This window comes from Solanum lycopersicum, chromosome 8, assembly GCF_036512215.1.
Source record: "Solanum lycopersicum chromosome 8, SLM_r2.1".
Classification (NCBI taxonomy): domain Eukaryota; kingdom Viridiplantae; phylum Streptophyta; class Magnoliopsida; order Solanales; family Solanaceae; genus Solanum; species Solanum lycopersicum.
In genome coordinates, this window is record NC_090807.1 from 60524932 (window position 1) to 60545324 (window position 20393).

Consider the following 20393-nt stretch of genomic DNA (forward strand, 5'->3'; position numbering starts at 1 on the left):
CATTATAAATTTTCCAACCATAATATTATTTAATTTTATTTGTTTAGTTTAAAAAATGAAAATTTAATTTTTTTCTAATTTTTTTTCACTTTGTTGTTAAATTATAATATTATTTAATTTTACTTGTTTAGTTTAAAAAATGAAAATTTAATTATTCTTAATTTTTTTTTTACTTTCTTGTAAAATATTGTTATTTTTTGGTATTTTCATAACTTGTACCATTTAGTTATAATTATATGACATATTTTACGTTTAAAAATTTAAATAAGTCTATCTTTAATTGTAAGTTTTTGATATACCTTTAAAAATATTTTGAATTGTTAATCACTATGACTAGTATATCGTACATAGTTTCCAAATAGAAATGTCTGATATACCTCTCAACTTTGTCATTTGAAACTGATATATCACTCACTATGAAAGTGAGTCATATATGCCCTTACCATTATACAAACGGCTCACATTTACCCCTGCCGTTACAAAATGAGCTCACATATACCCTTTATTTAAAGGAAGTTAAAATATCAGTTCTAAATTTCTATTTTTTACTTTTAATTTTTTAAAAAAATTATTTAGGGGTATATATGATTCTTCTTCAAAGTTCAAGGTATATTTAAAAAAAATTCATACATAAATTATTTTTTTAATTCTTTTATTATAATTATTTGAGTTTCCTATTCTTATTTTATTTTTTTCTTTCATTCCTTAGATTAAATTAAAAAAATTTAAACTATTTTATAATGTATTTTGATTTTTATATTGGAAGAAAACAGTTTTATCATATACATTAAGTTTTACAAGAATACTGGTGAAACATAAATAAATTTGATCGTCAAAATAATAATTCTAAATTAGTTATTGAGACCACAAAAAAAGAGTCAAAATTTTTTTTTAAAAATGATTAAATTTACTCATATGAGATTATATATTTCAGAAAAAAATAATAAAAAATTATTATTTTTTTATTTCTGAAAGAGGAAAAGGGATGTTGGTCATTTGTTTATAAATATGGTTATATATGAGTCACTTTTATAACAAGGGGTATATGAGCTCTAAATAACAAAGTTGAGGGGTATATCAAGACCCTTTTCATTCCAAATATAAAAATTTTATTTAAGAAATTTGAAGATTTCATGAAGAAGTTCATGATCAAATTTAAATTGTTTGACTCTCGAAAGGAAAAATGTATCACATAAATTGAACAAAGAAAGTAATTAATAGCGGTGATAAGATAAAATTACCCTTCATTTATTTATTATTTATTAAGCGTGCATCAAATCAAATATGAACAAGTAAAAATAAATGTTGAGAAAGTACTACACCAACATAGTTATTTGGATAATGCATGCACCAACTTCGTATGTTACTAATATTTTATTTCATACATAAGTTATGCACTCTATATGATAGTGTGATATTTATTTCTATTAGCAAATCATAATTGAGGAAATTAAAGTTTAACGATTTTGTATTACTAATTAAATACCTAGTTATTTGGGATTCTCCCAAGTCCTAACTGAAATAATTCCGTAGCATTCTTCACAAACAAAAGAGAAACTTGATATAGCACTCGTAAGTACTTCTATATCCTTACTCGTAAGTACTTCTATATCCTTAATCAAGAGGTGATATCGGACCAGCTACACCTCAGGATAGTGGTGTTCTGTAGTCTGCTTCCCAAAATGTTTAGAAATTGTGACAAAATGAATATTTATATCTTACAATAAAGTAATACAAACTAAGTGTGTTTTGCTTTCTAGCCTCTAAAATGACTGTTGAACATTTTTATCACATCCATATCTAACTTAAAACAAGGGATTTGAACTATTGTCATGTATTTGATCATGAATTCATAAACATTAATTAAGTATGTAAAACTTCCCACTAAGGTAAATATTATAACTCTCAACTTGTATTGTCAAGTACAATGGTTGATCCTGGATTCATAAACACTTGCAAAATAGGTAAAATTTCCCTATTATGGTAAATAATATAACTCTCGACTTAAATTGTCAAGTACAATGATTTCTTGTCTGGATGATCTCGTCATTATACATACACTTGCAATGACAAAAATTGAGTAAAATTTGTCAGTTAATCAGTGGTTTACCTATTCCCAACTGACTAGTAGATCCAGTCTCAACAAGTCTGGAGATTTCTTGTGGCACTGGAATGTTAAGCTCAGAACATATCAAGTGTATTATTTTCGCGGTCACAGTTCCAAATGACATCTTATTGAGAGTTACTGCCATTGCAAACTTATGCTCAATGTTGCAAAGACCAGTGGATCCACCAATACCTGAATGCCCAAAGCCAATAAGTTCCTCATTTGTTGAGTAACTCCTTTTAAATCCAAGCCCAAACATCCCATTGGGATAGGTCAAGTTTTCATATTCTCCAACACCCATGAAAGCATCATGAACTTTTGGGTTATGGAAGAGTTTGATAGTCCGGTTATCACTTGATGAATCATCAATACTGCATCTATTGTCGCTGGGAATCTGGATGTAAACATTACCTTTGTCATGATGTCCAGAACTAATCTGAGTGGATAAATTGCTACTTTGAGTCTGTCCAGGACCTTGATCATCTAAACCAGTTTTCTTTTGAGATTTTTGCTTCTTTACAGTCTGCTGAGAAGGGAACTTTGGAATGTGCGGGTGACTTCCTAAGGTTGGCATGGAAGAATGATGTGGTGGAGGAACTTTCCCACCCTCAGCAAGTGCAGCGTAGTAGCGGGCTAAGGCACGAGCTGAGCAATGGCCATTCGCAGCAGGTATAATAGCACGGCGAGCATAGAGTGAGTTAAATATTGCAGGTAAAGTAGTTGCAAGTTGAGCCATCTGCTGTGGCTGGAAGGTGGTTGGAAGATCTGAACGGTTGCCGACATTTGACAACTTGGTGAGATCACTCATGTCTATTGTAAGTGTTGCAAGTCGCGATTCCACACCTGCAATAGGGAATTTTAGGTTTGTCTCTTACGTGGTAAAGGAACTGGTGAGCCTTTGAGGGGGTAAAAAAACTTATACATCTTAAGAATAAGGAGATTATTAATACGGAAAGAACTCATTCCTTGTAAATATGGGAAAGGTTTAGAACCCATAGTTGTGAAATTAGAAATAGGAAAAACATTTTATTTTTTTGAGGATTACTTTATTTTCCTTGTAACTTTACTTACAAACACTATTTAAACCTCAACACGCTTGAAGGGAATAATCAAGAAACTCATTCCCATCATCTCTTCTTTTCTCATTCTTCACAGTATAGTTCAAGTTCAAGATCTGGTGCACGTTGCTAATCAATTTTTGGTGTACCCGTGATATTCTTAGATATTCCTATTAATATAGATGGCTGTGAGTTATCTGTAGATGAGTGTGGGCTTTCTACTATTTATACACAACTTGCATAAAGAGGCTTTAATCTTACAACATTAAGAAAATATTAATTACCTCATCCAGAAAATGAAACTACTCTATTGACAGAGAAACTTGGGACTGAAAGAAACTAACTATAGATGACAAGGCGGAGGGAGAACCGAATTAAGTCTAATACTCAATCATGCTAATCATGATTATTAGGGGTGTGTCTAAGACCTTCGCTCTGTTTGTTTACACAAAGATGAGTGCAGTGGTTAAGCAGAATCAATTAGCTTACTCGTGGATGTGCATCACTCAAGGGAAACAAGGAAGACTCAGGCAGATGTGACAGTTGCCTGGAGATCTGCGGCTATAACATTTCCTTCTCCTGAAGGTCGCAGGTCAATGCACACAGCGAGTGGTTTCTCACAGTTCTGGTACCATGTGCAGACAAACGAGGAAGAAGCTGAAGGAATGCAAGATTAATGTCATACGTCTAAGTTCTTTCATATTCAATGTTATTATAACTGCTTTGTCTGACGCAGGATGGGGTTGGAAATTTTGAAAATTTAATGATCTGATTCATATGCTGAACTTACGTGCAGCTGAAGGTGCGTAGTTGCTCAGTAACCACCTCAAGTCTAGAGGGGCAGCTTATTTCCTCATCAAAAAAATAAGCTGTCGCCTCAAATTTGTGTGGTTACTGGCCAGTTAACTGTGCACCATAAAGTACCCATAAGTTCAGCATGTTAACACCATCAATACTTCAACTGCAGCATATAAACATGGAAAATTATTTTAGACCTTTAGAATTTGATAAGATGGCCGTGATAATGAAGAACATGGATAAAAGCAGTCTAAACTTTCATTCTTCCGAAGTATTAACAATGGGAAATAGTACATTCCATGTAGTTAGATTAGTTATCAACTGCTGAGGAGCCTAGAAACTATGACATATTGTTTTCTAAAATGTCAATCAGCACATAGCTAAAGAGATTGAATAAGCAAAAAGACTCAATTGACAGCAAAAAGCAGCAGGAGGAATAAGGAGGTTCCAAAAAGTAGACACTGATCATACCTGGAGGAATTCCAACATAGAGCTCGCCATCAATCTTTAAAGGGCGAACAAAAACTTCTTCTAGGAGTTCTTGAAATCGTCTTCCTGATGCTCTCTGTATTGAGATGACAATAGATAAATGCCTCAAAGCATGTCAAGATTTTAAAATATACTTGTAGATATATGTTTCTGTAGAGATGCTCCACTACAAGAATTCATTAATAAATTCAAAAGAGGAGCCACTAAGAGCTACTGTCAGGATCTTTCTGCAACAAACCAATCCCCACTCCTACCGTGAGTCTGTGACCATAAACATGGAGCATAGATGGAAACTTCCTTTCAACAATTATTAATTAAACATTCTACAATAACATTTAAGCTTTGCATACTTCAGTCGATTCTTAGGGGTCATGACACAAATAGTGAGCAAAATACTGCAGTCAAATTTTTTTTTTATCAGAAAACATGAAATGCAACATTACCTCAATAATGCCTCCACATAACCAGCCAAAAGACAAATAATGGTACAGCTGCTCACGACCTGGTGCAGTTTCTGGAGCAGACATGGCAATTCGCTTCAAACATTCATCCCAATCGGTCATCAAAAAAGGGTCTTCTTGGTTTATATCACTCATGGCACTATGTAAGCCAGAGGTATGATTAAGAACATGATGAACCTGCCAAAATTAACATGCACCCAAATTGACCTAGTTGGAATATAAACAATAACAACAAGGACTAAGAAATTGATATTTTCAATTCATTGTGTTGCTTTCTGCAAGTAAATTTGAATATTTTCTAAAAAATAGAATAACTAACAGTTACCAGTGTTAACTTTATCATATTTGTTTTCTTTGATCATCCACTCACTAAGAGGGCTCAGAAACAAGATTGTAGTAAAACAAAAATTTCTAAGGAGGTCTATATCAGATCTATATATACCTTTATTTGGTCTTTTCCATTTGATCCAAATTCAGGCCATATATTCGCAATATTGTCCTCAAGCTTCAGCTTTCTGTTAAGATTAAATGTTCTCATTGGTTAATTGCAAAAGCTGAAACTTTGTATCATAAATAAAGCTAGAGCACAATATATGTCTCAGACATTGGTACCTCTTAAAACTTCAAAACAAGCAAGATAAATTAGATGAAAGAATAGAATTACAAGACAGGTATAGAAAAGATCAGAGGCATTATCAGATGAATCATAAGACATATCCACCTTGAAGCTCTTAAAGTCTGAATCAGTATTTTTACATTGAAGTATAAGCAATACTAAGCAACGCGAGGTGCATACCATCTAAATTTTGATTTTACCAGGAACCTGGCTTCTAATGTAAGAGCATATCGATAAATAAACTCCCAGTGATGTGCAAGTATGAAGAAATAACGACATGTCTCAATTGTAGGCAAATCTTAAAAAAGAATTAACTTTCTTGGTAAGTGAAAAAATAAAGAGGTAAAAAGAGCTTCGAGATATTTAATGGTCCTAGCAAGATCTTTCTAGGTCTGACCAATATTCGTCTCAAGCTATCTCATTAAAGAAAAATAAGTACATTAAGCGTAGAGCAGAGTGGTGTTGCTATTTCTGTATGGTTGCTTTTTCTGTATCAAATACTCCAACACTGGAATACATGAACAATTTACAATGGCTTAACAGTTAACAAGGAATAAATCATTTGGATGGTGCATAATCTTAAGATTCAGAAAATCCTAAATAAAGCTTGGGATATGGCAAAAAAATATGGAGTACAGGAAAAAACTCTATCCACACCAAAGGGGCAAGATTATAGAGAACAAAAGCACAGAGATCAGTGGTAGAAACATTACATCCTGACTAATAGTATCAGAAGAAAACGAAAACTAACCGGTCACCATCTGAAAAAGTAATTAAATAATAGATAGCATTATGTATTAAGAAAATTTCATTATTTTTATTTTGTACCATAGCAGATTGATGCAGACATTATTGGAGAAATATAGAAGACTCATTGTTTCATTGGTTTAAATGATTTAGAAACTTCTGAATTTCATATCCAGAGGACTGAAAATTAGGACATCCAGAGAATATATTGAATTTATTAGCATAACATACCCATTATCAACCAGCCAGTGCACCAGTCCAGCACATATTCCCTTTGTTGCTGAAAAAACAGAGAATAAGCTATCAGGTTGGACTGGTCGAGGATCATATTTTCCAAGTACCCCAGCAGCAGTATCAATGATCACTTCTCCATCTTTGTAGGCACATACCTTAAAATACACAGCAAACAATGAGCAAGCTTGAATCAGTGAAACCCAGGAACAAATCGCAAAATTCATAGACCAACTTAATTGGGGAGACATTTCTATATTAGGACATTTGGCAGCAGTATGACTAATCCATGCAGCTAGGATCGTTAAATCACTTCATTAAAAGAAATGTGGAAAACAACATCCTATTCTAAGTTGATAAGTCCCAATATAATATCAGAAACCCAAATGAAACATTGAATAAGAACCTGAACTTCTACAAGAGTTGAGTACATATCCGATTAATAGCAGTACAGAGTTTGACAAAAATTATCCATTCCTATTCACTTAAAGAACTCTCAGATCAATTCAACAGCTGCAATGACTAACTGATGTCCTTGTGAGAAATATATGAGAAAATATTATTGAATTGTGTATCTAAATTGTTACATTGAGACCCTATTTATATACACTTCATTGGAACCCTTTTCCGACTAGGATTCCTATTCCTATTCTTATTCCTATTTCTATTCTAAGTAGGAAATACTTATTTCTATTGTAACACTTCTCTATCTGAAGCATCCACATGGCTCACATAGACGTTTCCAGTGCTTTTTTCACTCATCTCATCTCTCAGAATTGTAAGATGTCCAGTTGATATTCACAGTAGCTGATTGCTCAATCTTCTGTATTAATCTTGTGCTTTCTCTTTATTTCAAGGTACATCTTACTTGTACACCAACCCTAAACTGAAAAGGTACTCCATACTTTATACTAAATTTTATTCTCTTTGACTGAGTGTTCAATCAAAACTTATCTTGACTAAATACCCTTTACTTTTTTGCTGCGGCAAGAAATTGCATCCTACAGCACCAATAGTGTTGGCTGCCCCTGCAAGGAAGAGTTGTCTACAAAGCCATTGGGAAGGGGATCAAGGTGGCAGGATAATCAGACTGCAAAGACATAGCAATTACGAGTATGTACCTGGATTCCAAGTATTTTCTCAGCATTCCCAAGCTCAACCAAAAGTTGCCTTAGTTTGGCTTCAACATCAGAATGAATTGGGGTGTCATAGATCCATCGTGGATTCAAAGCTGGCTCTCTATTTAAGTTGCTGTACAAGTTGCCAAATACTTAATGAGCAACGGATCCAGTGATATACGTAAAATAAGCACAAAACAGAACTAACCATTGGAGCACAGATTCAGCAAAAGGCCGCATGATTTCTATATAAACTATGCGCACATTCATTGTTGCAGAAAGCCCTGAGAATCACCGACAACCACTGAGTCAGTTGTTCGCACTTAGAGGATACAAAGAGGAGATAAAAGAGAACATTCATCACAAACCTCTAAGAAGATTAAGAACCCTCCCGAATATAACAATATCACTAGGAAAAGCATCAACCTGGAAAAAATTGTCAGCTGGTCAGAATCATCTAAGTCAGATTAATAATTCAGTCACTAGTGATTGAAAAAAGTTAAAAGCTTACAGGATTAAAGCGTTTCACTTCCTTCTCATTGAGTTTCATCTTTTCTTGTATAACCTTGATATTTTTTAACCTTTGCTCAGATAACATTTTCATACTTTCCTTCATCAAATTGAGAGATAAGTCAGACGAGGGAAATTGGATAGAAATAACCAACCAAAAAGAGAAAGCTTACAAGAGCTTCATTTGCAGGCGTGGAAGAACGGAAGAACACAGAAGTAACCTCCATAGCCTGTTCCGGTACGTCAAGGCGAAACTTGAGTCCCATCTCTGCAAATGCAGCCAAAAGTGCTACATGGTCCCCCTGCAAGAAGTGGTATCTCAATTTTTAAATGGCGAATTGGTGGAGAAACAATAACAAAATTTTGTTGATTATATTAAACAAAACCACAAATTTTTCATTGGAATAGGAGAGGCCAACAGGTCTTCAACAAGAAATTACAGCTAAGACTGAGAATAATAACAAGATGAGAAAACAGATATAGCTTGGATGATTTTATAATATATGCTTATCTTATAACTTTGTCCTGCAAGAGGGAAGATTATCAAACGGAAATACAACTAAGTAACCGGGCTCATTGATTGTTAGCTGAATTTTAGCACTATGTACAATATAAATAAAACTATGACACAGATAGAAAGGTTTTAAGCAATTATCCTTTTTCTGATACCAGAATATCAGCAAGGGTAGAGGAAATAGGAGGCCCAGCTGGAAATTAGAATGTTGAGTATTACTAAAAAGTTGAGCGTCCACACTTGGTAAAATACTAAAGGTTAACTGTTGATACACAGGTTTGATACACGAGTATAGTGCATATCATGGCATATCAGAATAATACTTCTGAACCAGTTAACTGCTGTTAGAGCTTGCTCTGTTTCCCCCATATGAAAAAAATAATTGTGGCATAAAAGTCTATGTTAGGAATAAAAGTCTCCATATTTTGTGGATGAGGTAGTATCCTTAGTAGATCTGATATGATTTCATAGTTGGATCTGTTATCCTTTCTCTTTGTATTTATGGTTTTGGCACTATATATCCTAGTGCCTTTTTCTTTAATACTGAAGTTATCATTCTCAAAAAGTATTAATACAACATTTGGATACCAATTTTGTGTTCCATATTAACATAACTTGCATAACTTATATGGGAATCTGTGCATTACTTAATGCAGCATAAACTTTGGAATAAGAAAACGTTTACTAGACATGGATAAGAGCACCTACAATGATTTAAAAAGGTAACCTCACATAATGTGCATTATTTTCGTAAAAAAGAAATGAAAATCTAACAAAGTATGAAATCTTTATAATTTGTGCTTTGAAGTTTTTTAAACTAAAAAAACTTGTACATACATATAGTGACTATTAAAGCTAATTCTTAACATTTGTACTGTTCTCTGCATATTAATTTCCGTATTAGTTATCGCATAGTTTTTCTTAAATTATTCACATAACCATCATATATTACAGCCCTGCATAATTAGACCGTGAACCAAAAGACTCCCAAGTGAAACCTTCTATACCATGTTTCCATCACCAGATGTCTTAATTTCAGAGTATCTTACATCTGTTGCATGAATCATGCAAGTTGAAGAGTTAGGCCATGGGCCCAGAACTCATTACAGGGTCCAAAAGGTAATTGCAATCTTCTTTATTCTGAAAATACCATTAGATTGGAAGATGTTCCTTCCCATTGCTACAATGTGCTGCCTTCTTGTTCAGGTAATGCTCCTCCTGCTGTTCCAATATTCATTTATTTTTCAACCTTAATGATGGAGAATTAGCTTGCCATTCTTTTGACTTCCGTCAATATCATCCATTAGGTACTCTTGAGGTCTTCCACTGAAAATTTGCTCACAATGTTAGAGGAATTCCCTCTTGAACACCTTTTCTTCAAATTTAAAGGAATTCGAGAAGTTCCTCTCATCTTTCACTTGGAAGGCAAAGGTTCCTTGTGCATTCACGCATTTATGTGGTCCTTCTCACTTCAGGCTTAACACTGCTGACCTGATACAGTAAAAAAAACCTTACAATCTAGAAGTCCTCACTATCATAGTATGTGATAGGAGAGCAAGGAGATTGCTTCTCGTTTTTATTCATGTTGTTCATCAACAACAGAGCTCTACAGTACTTAGTAGCTGCATAAGACACTGTTGTTTCATTTTCACTACGTGAGTTTAGACATTACACTGGGGGATAGGATCTTTGTGCATTCACGCATTTACGTGGTCATTGTCGCTTCAGGCTTAACACTACTGACCTGATACAGTAGAAAAAACCTTACAATCTAGAAGTCCTCACTATCTTAGTATGTGATAAGAGAGCAAGGAGATTGCTTCTCGTTTTTTATTCATGTTGTTCATTTACACAGAACTCTTAACAGTGTTTAGTAGCTGCAGAAGACACTGTTGTTTCATTTTCACTACGTGAGTTTGGACATCACACTGGGGGATTGGTAAATAAATTAAGGTTAAATTCTATGTAGAATTGATCTTCAGGCTCCATTTGTTTACTAGGGTAGAGTGTGTAGTCAGGATCACACCATGATTGTTCATTCACTGTACCGCCTCCTATGAGCAGTTTGTATGTCCTATAAGTGGTGTAAAGCAATATTTCGCCGACCAAATCAAAGAATACACAATTTTCTGCCCCCCCCCCCCTATTTAAGGGCCTCCTAAATTCAGAACTTTTAATACTTGTATCAGGGCCCACACAACTCTAGAGTCTGTGTCTCAGCTACGATCTCAAAACCAATATGTGCCTTCTCCACTATGAAAAAATGTCTTTTTTTGGTGCAAGTGGACAAGCCTATATGTGTGTGTTTCGTGTTCAAGGCATCCTTGCTAATATATGATCTAGATATGCATAAAATATGCTACATTGGTATGTGTGAGTATCAGTTCTTATTCTTCCCTGTGCCTGGTATCTTCGATAAAACTTTATTAGGTAATGATTCTCTTGACAATGGTTTAAATAATTTGCAAAAAGATCAACAAATATGACTTGGTCATGAAGTATGACAGCAGTTAGCCAGATAGGACCTTGATGACATGGCTGCATCGATAAATTCATAAATTCATTGAATACATCATTACAGGTATATACAATCCTCATTGGATGTTAAAGGAACTGGAAAAACCTCGGCAGCTGCCAGAAACATCTTCGCAAGAGCTTGTTTCAAGGAGCTTGAAAGTAGCTTTGTGAGTCCAAAATCCAACAAAATTGGGCGATGTGGTGGTTCCTTGCTCACCAGAAAATTTCCTATTTTTGACAACCCAAGAGAATTTTCAACAGAGTGAAACATATTAAGAGTTGAAAACATGTTTTCAGTATAATTAGCAGGAAAAATGTTGTAGCTTTGGTAGAATCATTGTGAGGTACAAAAAAAGGTGTGTGTCTGGACAGGCAGCACATCAACAAAAACAGATGAGACATGTTAAAATAATTAATGAGATGACAGTGACTCATCCATAATGAGCTAAAAGTGAATGGAGGTGTACCTGGATGAGGGTCTCCATTAAAAAATCCATCAACATAAATTTGGTGTGCATATGCACGTGTAATTTCTTCGACAAGTTTTTGCTTATCTACTCCCAAGGCTTGAAGTGATTCGGCATCATTCAAACGAACACCGTCCATATACTCAAGTACGAGCACCTTTTCAGTAGACTGCAATTTTAAGCAATCCAATATAAACATGTTATGGATGGATAAAAGCAACACTCGTCTGTTTTAAAGTATAATTGTATACGAAATTGCATTTTTAGTATAAGAGCTGTTTCCTGAAGTGTCCAGCTCAACTTTTGGAATTCTTGTATTCTCTAATGAAGTAATAAAGCAAGGTGACTGCTCCCAGACTTCTGTAATTTATGCAAGTACCAGCTTGAAACCATTATATCAATAAAACTACCTTACCTTATCATTGAAAATAATGTTATTGGAAAACAGAAGAATACATGGACAGAAGTAACGGATGAGAGATTCAAGTGATTGAAGCCTACAGCTTTGCCTATACCTTTCTGAAGTAATCCAAAAACTAATAGTAATAAATACCATAAACTAGCTCAGCATCTTTTTTGGGTGAAAAGGTAAGCAACCATTATATTAATAAATAAAGCAGCCTGGCACTAGCCAAGAAAAGAAAGTAGATATTTACTTAAGCCAGAAAAATTATGAAACTATTTATATGCATTTCGAAAAGATGGATCTTTGGAAACAATTCCTCCGTAAATTTAACAACTGGCGAAATGAAATAGGAGGCAATCAGAAGCTATTCTCATATGGCCCTAAACACAAAATCAAGCTGCAAATGTAAATGTAACAGAATTAAAGATGTATATTCAATTAAAGGTTGAAACAAATGAAAGTGAATATACTGCAGAAGGCATTCACGTCAAGATCAGAATAGTATAAGCAGGTTACTAAGTTGATAAGAATATAAATGTTTGTGGTATGAAACTTAGGAAGTGGAATGGAAGGAGGAAGTGGAGTCTCTTCAATAAATTCCTCCTCACACCTAATTCTTCTACTTGTGGTCATTCTTCCACAGATTTTTAATTAACTTTTTACTTATTTTCCTTTCCGGACTAGATGGATTTGTCATTTAAACGTTGTTGTTCCTGCTCCCTCACTGTGAAAGGAAAGTTTGTTCCAACAATTAAAGTATTTAAATAAACTGATTTTGTACCATTAAACTATCTGAAAACAAACTTTATACAGTATTTGCATAAACACTAACAAAATAGTATCAAATAAACTGTTATTTTTATTATTAACTAAGTGAGAAAAAAACTACAAATCTTCATAAAAGACCCAGCAATGGCTGAAGTCAGCACCAAAGAAGATGCAGACACAACAGCAGAACCAAAAAGAAAATTAAAAAAGAAAACCTCCGGCTGTTAGATCACTGGTCAAGTGTCTATGTGTCCCACTTAAGATCATTTTTAGCAAGAACTTCTTTTGTCTAAAAATGTTTATTCCTGTCTTTTTCTTCTGAAAATAATAAATAAATTAAAACGATCACTATAGGGCTACATCACTTTGCGTTTCTTTGACAGAAATGGTTGCTTCTTCAATCTCACACTGAAGCGCACCCTCACTTTGCTTCACTTCATCGCCTCAAGTGACAAAGCGCTTGTTTTTTGCAACACATGATGCAATGAAAACTACCTCACCAAGAACCTTTGCAAGATCCTTACAACTACTACATTTTGTTCCTAGACAAGTTGGTAAAATCGCTCCTAAATCATCCATATGAACCTTGGTGAAGTCCCTCTTACTGTTAAAAGAATGATGTATTCTTCTAGAATAGATTTGATGTAACAACTCTCTACATATTCCTATATATTACTACTTCCGCTCCCAGGTAGTTCTATCAATACCATCAAATCTATAAAGCATTCAAGTAGGAAAAATTACAAGAAACTGCAGCTCCTAAAACGTCACAGAATAGTTGCTTAGATAACTTCTACATACTAGAGGAACATACTTGAATGACTTCAGGAATTAGTACATCCACATGATTAGCAGGGTTACTATCATCACATCTTTTGTTACAATGGAGATTTCTTGAGACCTTTCGGGTGTTCTCTGCCAAAACCAGAAGAGAAAAGCTTAACAAATGATACAAAAGAAAGCAGTGCTGAAACATTAAGTAAATCAATTTGACTTCTTAAGAGTACCAGCCTCATGATTGAAATCTAGTTCTTTAGGTGATTCGTTGCACCATTCATCTATCATGGGGTGGAAATTATATTGTGGTTCTGCCCATGCTATCCAATCAACTATTGACTTGGCATTTTTCAGGTCCTGAAAAAGAACTTGCGTAAATGAAACTATAATTTTTCAGTGCCTCTATATTCACACAGCAAAAGAAAAATCTTTGGCTCTAGTATAAACAACCTCCAGTATAACTGCTTTTATGCCATCATGCTGAACTTTGACAACAACTTCCTGGCCATCACTCAAAGTTGCACGATGAACTTGAGCTATCTGTGGAAAGTAATATTGAAAGTAATTAGGATAATTTAAGTCTCATGTAATGAACAAAGGAAAACTAAAAAGCTAACGTTAGGACCACCATTGTTTCTTATAGCTCACACCAACTTCCTCTATTATATCCTACATCTATGGGTACTTCTAATATAACTGAAAGAAATAACTATATATATTACTATCAAGGTAGGTAAGCAGTGGCTGAATTACTGCTAAACAGCCTAGTTAGAAATACTTGTTTCCACTCTGTGCCTATCTTTTTAGTTCAGACACTTACTGAGGCAGTTGCCAGAGGAACTTTGTCAAAATACAAGAATAGATCATCCATGGTCTTCCCCAGCTCTTTTTCTATGGTTTTGCATACCTGGGAAATACAATTCATTTAATTAGTAACATTTATCTGATTAATTTTAGACATTCATTTTATATATCTGACGAATATTAGATGTTCTTTCTAGCAATCTGGTGAACGTTTAGATTTTCACACTGCATAAACATGAGTTCAGCTTCTGCAGATGTCTTGTATGATTAGCAAATATATACAATATTCAAAGAGCAAAGAAATCTAGATAATTTCCTGCTAAAGCAAATTTGGCATCCCAAGATTGTCATAGAAATGACAATCTGAATGATATAGGAGATAAGTAGAGAAACAAATATTTAAAGGATAATGGGGCCACTAAAATGTAAAGCCCAAATGCTTACTGCACACTAAGAGTTCCCTTAGGATCAAGCTAGATCTTTTTCTACTGAGCTACTTTTGACATGGTTCTGTCTAGCAAAGACAGTTCAAGAGCGATAATTGTCCCTAATAAGCGGATGACAACCTGGTGCTTTTCACTCCACTATGGCACACAGGTCAATATTTCTACTTTCACAGAGCAAAGGAAGCTCATCTTCTTGTGATTGACGAATTGTCGTCTCCCGTAATCATTTCCGGTTCCTCTTAAACTTTCACTTCCGATCAAACGTGGACGCTGGATAACAAGCGTCTAAGTGATTACAAAGAGATTAAAACCACATGGAGCAGTAGATTCTTTTCTCAGTAGGTTTCGGCTAGGGGGGAGGGGTTCTGAAGAAGAGGCTATATAGGAAAACAAAGGGATAATTATATCAAATGACCATTCAGTCAATTTGATTACCAAAAAAATGGCCAATTTCTTCTCCGCCTTCATTGTCGTCGCCAGTTTCTTCTTCCAGTTCTTCTTCTTCTTCCAGTTGTTTCCTTCAATTCTTCCAGTTCTTCTTCTTCCAGTTCTTTCTTCTTCTTTATAAAAATTCGATGTACCGCAAACATGAATTGTTTAGAGCAAATTATATATCAAAAACTCAAAACATCGAGAGGATTTCATAATCTAAATTTTGGGAATGTTTAGAGGTGATTTTGAGTTGATCGATATTGAATAATAGGTGTATACTTCATGTATACTCAGTGTATATTTCATGTATAGTTAAGCAATATTCAGTATTTTGAGTGTATCATAATGTATAGTCAGTGTATAACTTATGTACACGTAAAATATATACATCTATATTGTATAGTCAGTGTATACTTTCTATAACTTTTGGCAAGCTATATTGTATAGTCACTGTATATTTCCTTTTATTTTTGGTTATTTTTTATGTAAATAAAATATGGCTATATTTGTTGTAAAAACTAATTACTTTATTGTATAGATTTGAAACTACCTGAACACAAAATTGAGGTTTTCGGATAGGAAAGTATCCTGTGAAAATATGTTAAATCACTGAAAAGAGGAGGAATCATGTCTAAATATTAAAGCAAGATAATTATTTCCAAAAGATACTTGCTATATCCATGCAAAATCCCAGGCAACATAGAATAGATTTCCCTGTAGATGTTAGATTCTCCCACTTACATCAGAGATGCGCCAGAGTGTGAATCGTAAGTAAATGAATTCATGGGAGTTTTTAGCATATCTTTTCACATCGAATTAACCTGAGTTGCTTTGATGATTAATAGCTAACATGGTCTTCTTGGTCATGTTATAAAAAGCCCAATCAAAATATCAGCTTTAAATATGATCAAACACAGCCTCCACTCTTTTACAGTTCTGTCTCTCCTCTATCTCCTACCAATCGCACCCTCTCAGACACGCAACAAACAGAACACATGAGTCAGGATGTGCAAACCACTTTTTTTTATGCAAAAGAATCTTAAGAGAACATGATGTTTCTCAATTCTCAACGGCTCAACCACAAGAAGATATTCAGGTTATCATTCATATATTCCTCATATGAGAACATTTCATGAAACTGCACATCCATAAACTAACTCAAATCTCAATGTACAAATTAAACTGGAGACCCGCCATCACCCCACCCCTCTTCCAAACCCCAACAGAAAAGAACCCCTCAAATAAAGTGCAAGGAGAACAAATGAATGAAGGAGGAGTGCCTGAAAAGGAGGAAAGAAAACCTATAACTTTGACTCGTCAAATCCGAATCACGAGTTAAAGCTCACTGAATCATCAATGCAAATAAACTGAAGAACTACAAAACTAACACCTCCATGTCGAATGCATAAGATACAAATAATCAATTTCAAGAGATTACAAATGGTTCTTGAAAATGTATTTTGTCTAGATGATAACAGTTCTAGCAAATGACTGAAATAAAGAATGCAATCACAAGCAAGTAGGATTGTTATTGCAAACAATCCATTGTTGAAAATCCTTTGATAAGGTTAACCAAAGTTACCTCTTTTAAAGAGCGGGGAGGAAGAGAGTCCTGTAATTGCTTCAAAAGGCGTGTATAAGCCTCTGGCAGTACATCAGCACGTGTGGATAGGTACTGTCCAAGTTTCACCCACAAACCTTCTAGATCTACTATTAAATTAAGAACACGCTTAGCATTGCGTTCATGAGCTTTCTCCCATAGAGAAGCTATCTTTAACTTGTTTGCCCATTTTTCTCGCTGCTGTAAAGCCTTCACATCACACAATAGTGTTCATAAGTTCTTCAGTCTGCTTAGTAAAAGTAAATAAGATGACAAAACCCAGTTTTTCATCTTTTAATTTTCAGATATGACATTAACATTAGTAACCTAGCAGTTACGCAACATAAATCATACCTTGTAATCAAAGTAAATGATAAGAGCTACAGCAAAAACTTTCACACGCCTCTTGTAGATGTTTCCCCATCCCATTGATTGTAGTCTGGTTGAGAAATGTATTTCTATCTAAGAAGTTATGAATCTGCAAGAAGGGAGACTAAAGCAACTAAGAAAGTGTTATTTTGGAAAAAATATGAGTCCTATCATCCTGCTAAACCAGCATGAACAATGGCAGTTAAAGGATCCAAAAACAGTTATGAAGACTTCGGTTCCGAAATAATGACTCAATGGCAAGCTAACAGACTATAAACAGTTAGGAAGACTTTAGTTCAGAAATACTTGCTCAATGGTAAACTAACAGAATAATGTTAGTCTTATGACTATCAATATAGTGTCAATAGTGGGAGGTACATCAAAATATAGCAAACCCTCCCAACCCAATCGAGAAAAGAAAAGGCAAGAAGAAACAAGTAACAGATTGGCATGCATAAAAGTAAAACGAATAATATCCTAAGAACAAAAACTTAGTTTACACATATTCTTTCCGATAGCTATTGACACACATACTTAAACCAGATGATACTCATACCTGTGGTATCATTTGGTAAAAGACCAATCCAGAGTTAAGGAGCAATTGCAAGTAAATCTTCTCTTGCAGATATGAGAACGATCACGATGCAGGTACCCCCTCCATTTTCTTTCATACGACACTCTTTCCTTTTTAATCTTTTCCAAAGACTGGTTTTTCTATATTTATGAACTCCTTATCTTACCATTCTCATTTTTCCTTTAATGGCATGCTATTACAGAAAAATGGCATATAGATGTCACTAAATATTTAGGGTATTTTTGGTGTGTAATGAATATTCAGCTCATGTCAAAAAAAGTTCTTTCTTATGTTCCATGTAAAGAAAACACGCTCGCGCACATGCACAAAACCTTATTGTTGCTTCTGCAGCCAGTGCTGTTAAAAGCTTGCTTTAACTGCTTAGGCCCTTAAGTTCACTGCTGCATATATTGATTGCTTCAATTCGCCTAAGCTGCACTTAAGTGCAAGCAACAAGACATTGAGGTGAGAGCCTCATTGACCACAGGCTCTACGCTAGAAATCGCAACAACAATCATTAAATAAAGTTCAATGTGTGAATAGAACGCACGTCACAAGCTCGAATCATACCACTGAAAAGTAACCTAATATTTAAGTGAGAAAAGGGTACATGGACACACCCATATTCCTCCGAGTTTCTAACCTGTGGACCAACTAGGGTTGGTCTGCTAAGGAATTTTTCGGTAATCAAAAGAAGATCAACATTGCTGGAAAATTAATACTATATCAATAGTTAAGAAAACATCTTAAATAAATATGCCAATGAGTAGGAACAAAATTTAGGAGAATAAAAACCTAAAAGTGGGTCTTGGCATTGAAAACATAAATTTGAACAGTTTTCAAAATTAAGCGACTGCTTTTGCTTCATTTCTTTCATTCCACTGCTTTTAGTTCTCTCCTTATTTGTGCCTTTATCAATTAAACTAGTGTTTTAGTTGTGCCTTCATCTTAGAACCCCAACAGACATTCCACACTGACAACACTTTTTTCATAATTGCAAATATTTTGATTAACATATATTTTGGAAAAAGACCCTGCATATATAGAGTAAACAAGAAAGAAATACACCTATAAGTGGGCATATCCTTTACAGAAACCATCCAATCATCAATACCTATTGGGAAAATATCAGCATATTATATGTACTATGTACTCCAAAACTATACGAAGAATGAAGATTGTCCAATAACATCTATACAGTTACAAGAGTTACCAATTCCTTCAAATATCTTCCATTTATCTCTTTCCACATTGTTCACATGAGCAGCAAAAGAATGACCTCACCTGACTTTATTTTTTTCTTCTTTTTTTCCTTTCTTCTTGATAAAGGGCTTTCATATCTATGCCTTTTCCAGCCACAGCATTAGCCTATGTAAAAACTATACTACCTTTTGAGTGATATGATTCATTTCCCTCTAATTCTCTACTATAATTATGGCAATCACTTAAGTAAAGGTCATTATAAGCAACTCGAAGTCTGTAATGAAGTCCCATTGTAACTTCAGAAAGGAGAGTTTACGTGCTCTTAGCCTCATTCAAGGTAAAATGCCGCTGAAAAATGGAGAACGGATGTGAATGATATCTTCGATTAAGCTAAGCATGACACCACAACTGAAATTACAATAATACCTTTCTAATTCTCTGTATTTTCTATTAGTGTTGCATCAAATTCTTCTTTTAGTTCCCCCCTTGAACTACAGCCTATGAGCTAATAATTGTAGAACTCAAAATGAACAATTGATGTCCCCATCTGTCCAAACCTAGGTTGATAGAGTTACCCATTACCTATGTTGGGAAAAGTAGCAAGCAACGTGGAATGCACGCAAGCTGACCCAGACACCACAATTATCACTAAAAATGAAGAATTTCCGCATGCAAGTTCTCCTAAATCAGAAAAATTTAGGTACAAAGTTCTCAAGCGCTAAGTTAACATTACAAGTTTTGTCCTTTGCTTCCAAACAACAAGAAAAGCATAAAGGAATACTACAACACGTCAAATCCTCTAGTTAAAAAATACAAATTACTTAACAAAACAACCAAAATTCACTATAAACATCAATAACAACCAACGAAAACATGAAAAAGTATAACAAAATCCAACCTTTCCAGAGAATTCCAGATTATAAATGAACTTGCATTTATAAAAAAAAATTAGCAAAACATTTCCTTTACTCTTTCTACTCCATACAATCAACAACAGTACTACATAAACAGATTAATTTAATCAAACACCAATTACCCATAAAATTAACTACCACAAACACAAAAAAAAAACACCTGAGAAATGAATAATCCAAATCATCAACAAAAAAAAACTCAATTTTCATATAATATGAACACTAATATTGAATTTTGCAATAAAAACCTGGTTAGATTGAAAGAGATTCTGCAAAATTTGGGGAAAATTAAGCGGAATTTGAAGAGGAAGAGACGGAAATCGACGTCGTTTATGAAGAAAAAATCTATAGATGCCTCTAAATAGGCTTCACTTTCGGTTAACGCTATTTGCCTCTCACCAGCTTCCGACACTGATATTTCTATTAATAAATAAATAAAAATTAAATTTTGTAGTAATTTTCAAAGC

At 34.3% G+C, this 20393-nt stretch overlaps 1 protein-coding gene across 3 annotated transcripts; it reads right to left on the minus strand.

Annotated features, from left to right (window-relative positions):
• Window positions 1-1878: 1878 nt before the first annotated feature.
• LOC101247741 (uncharacterized) lies at window positions 1879-20393 on the minus strand. 3 transcript variants are annotated; one of them, XM_004246028.5, is made up of 19 exons: window positions 20175-20393; window positions 17221-17344; window positions 16849-17076; window positions 14405-14491; window positions 14035-14124; window positions 13815-13941; window positions 13622-13722; window positions 11634-11802; window positions 11273-11394; window positions 8309-8437; window positions 8137-8235; window positions 7994-8051; window positions 7834-7909; window positions 7629-7758; window positions 6508-6665; window positions 5356-5428; window positions 4896-5090; window positions 4435-4528; window positions 1879-2950 (listed from the first exon to the last, which is right to left on the minus strand). In XM_004246028.5, the coding sequence occupies exons 2-19, from the start codon at window positions 17293-17295 to the stop codon at window positions 2091-2093; spliced, it is 2871 nt and encodes a 956-aa protein (XP_004246076.1). In that variant the 5' UTR covers window positions 17296-17344; window positions 20175-20393; the 3' UTR covers window positions 1879-2090. The 3 variants fall into 3 exon arrangements, with proteins under 3 accessions (XP_004246076.1, XP_010325664.1, XP_010325665.1); XM_010327362.4 differs by having other exon boundaries at window positions 17221-17359; window positions 20175-20365; XM_010327363.4 differs by lacking the exon at window positions 20175-20393 and adding an exon at window positions 17792-17901.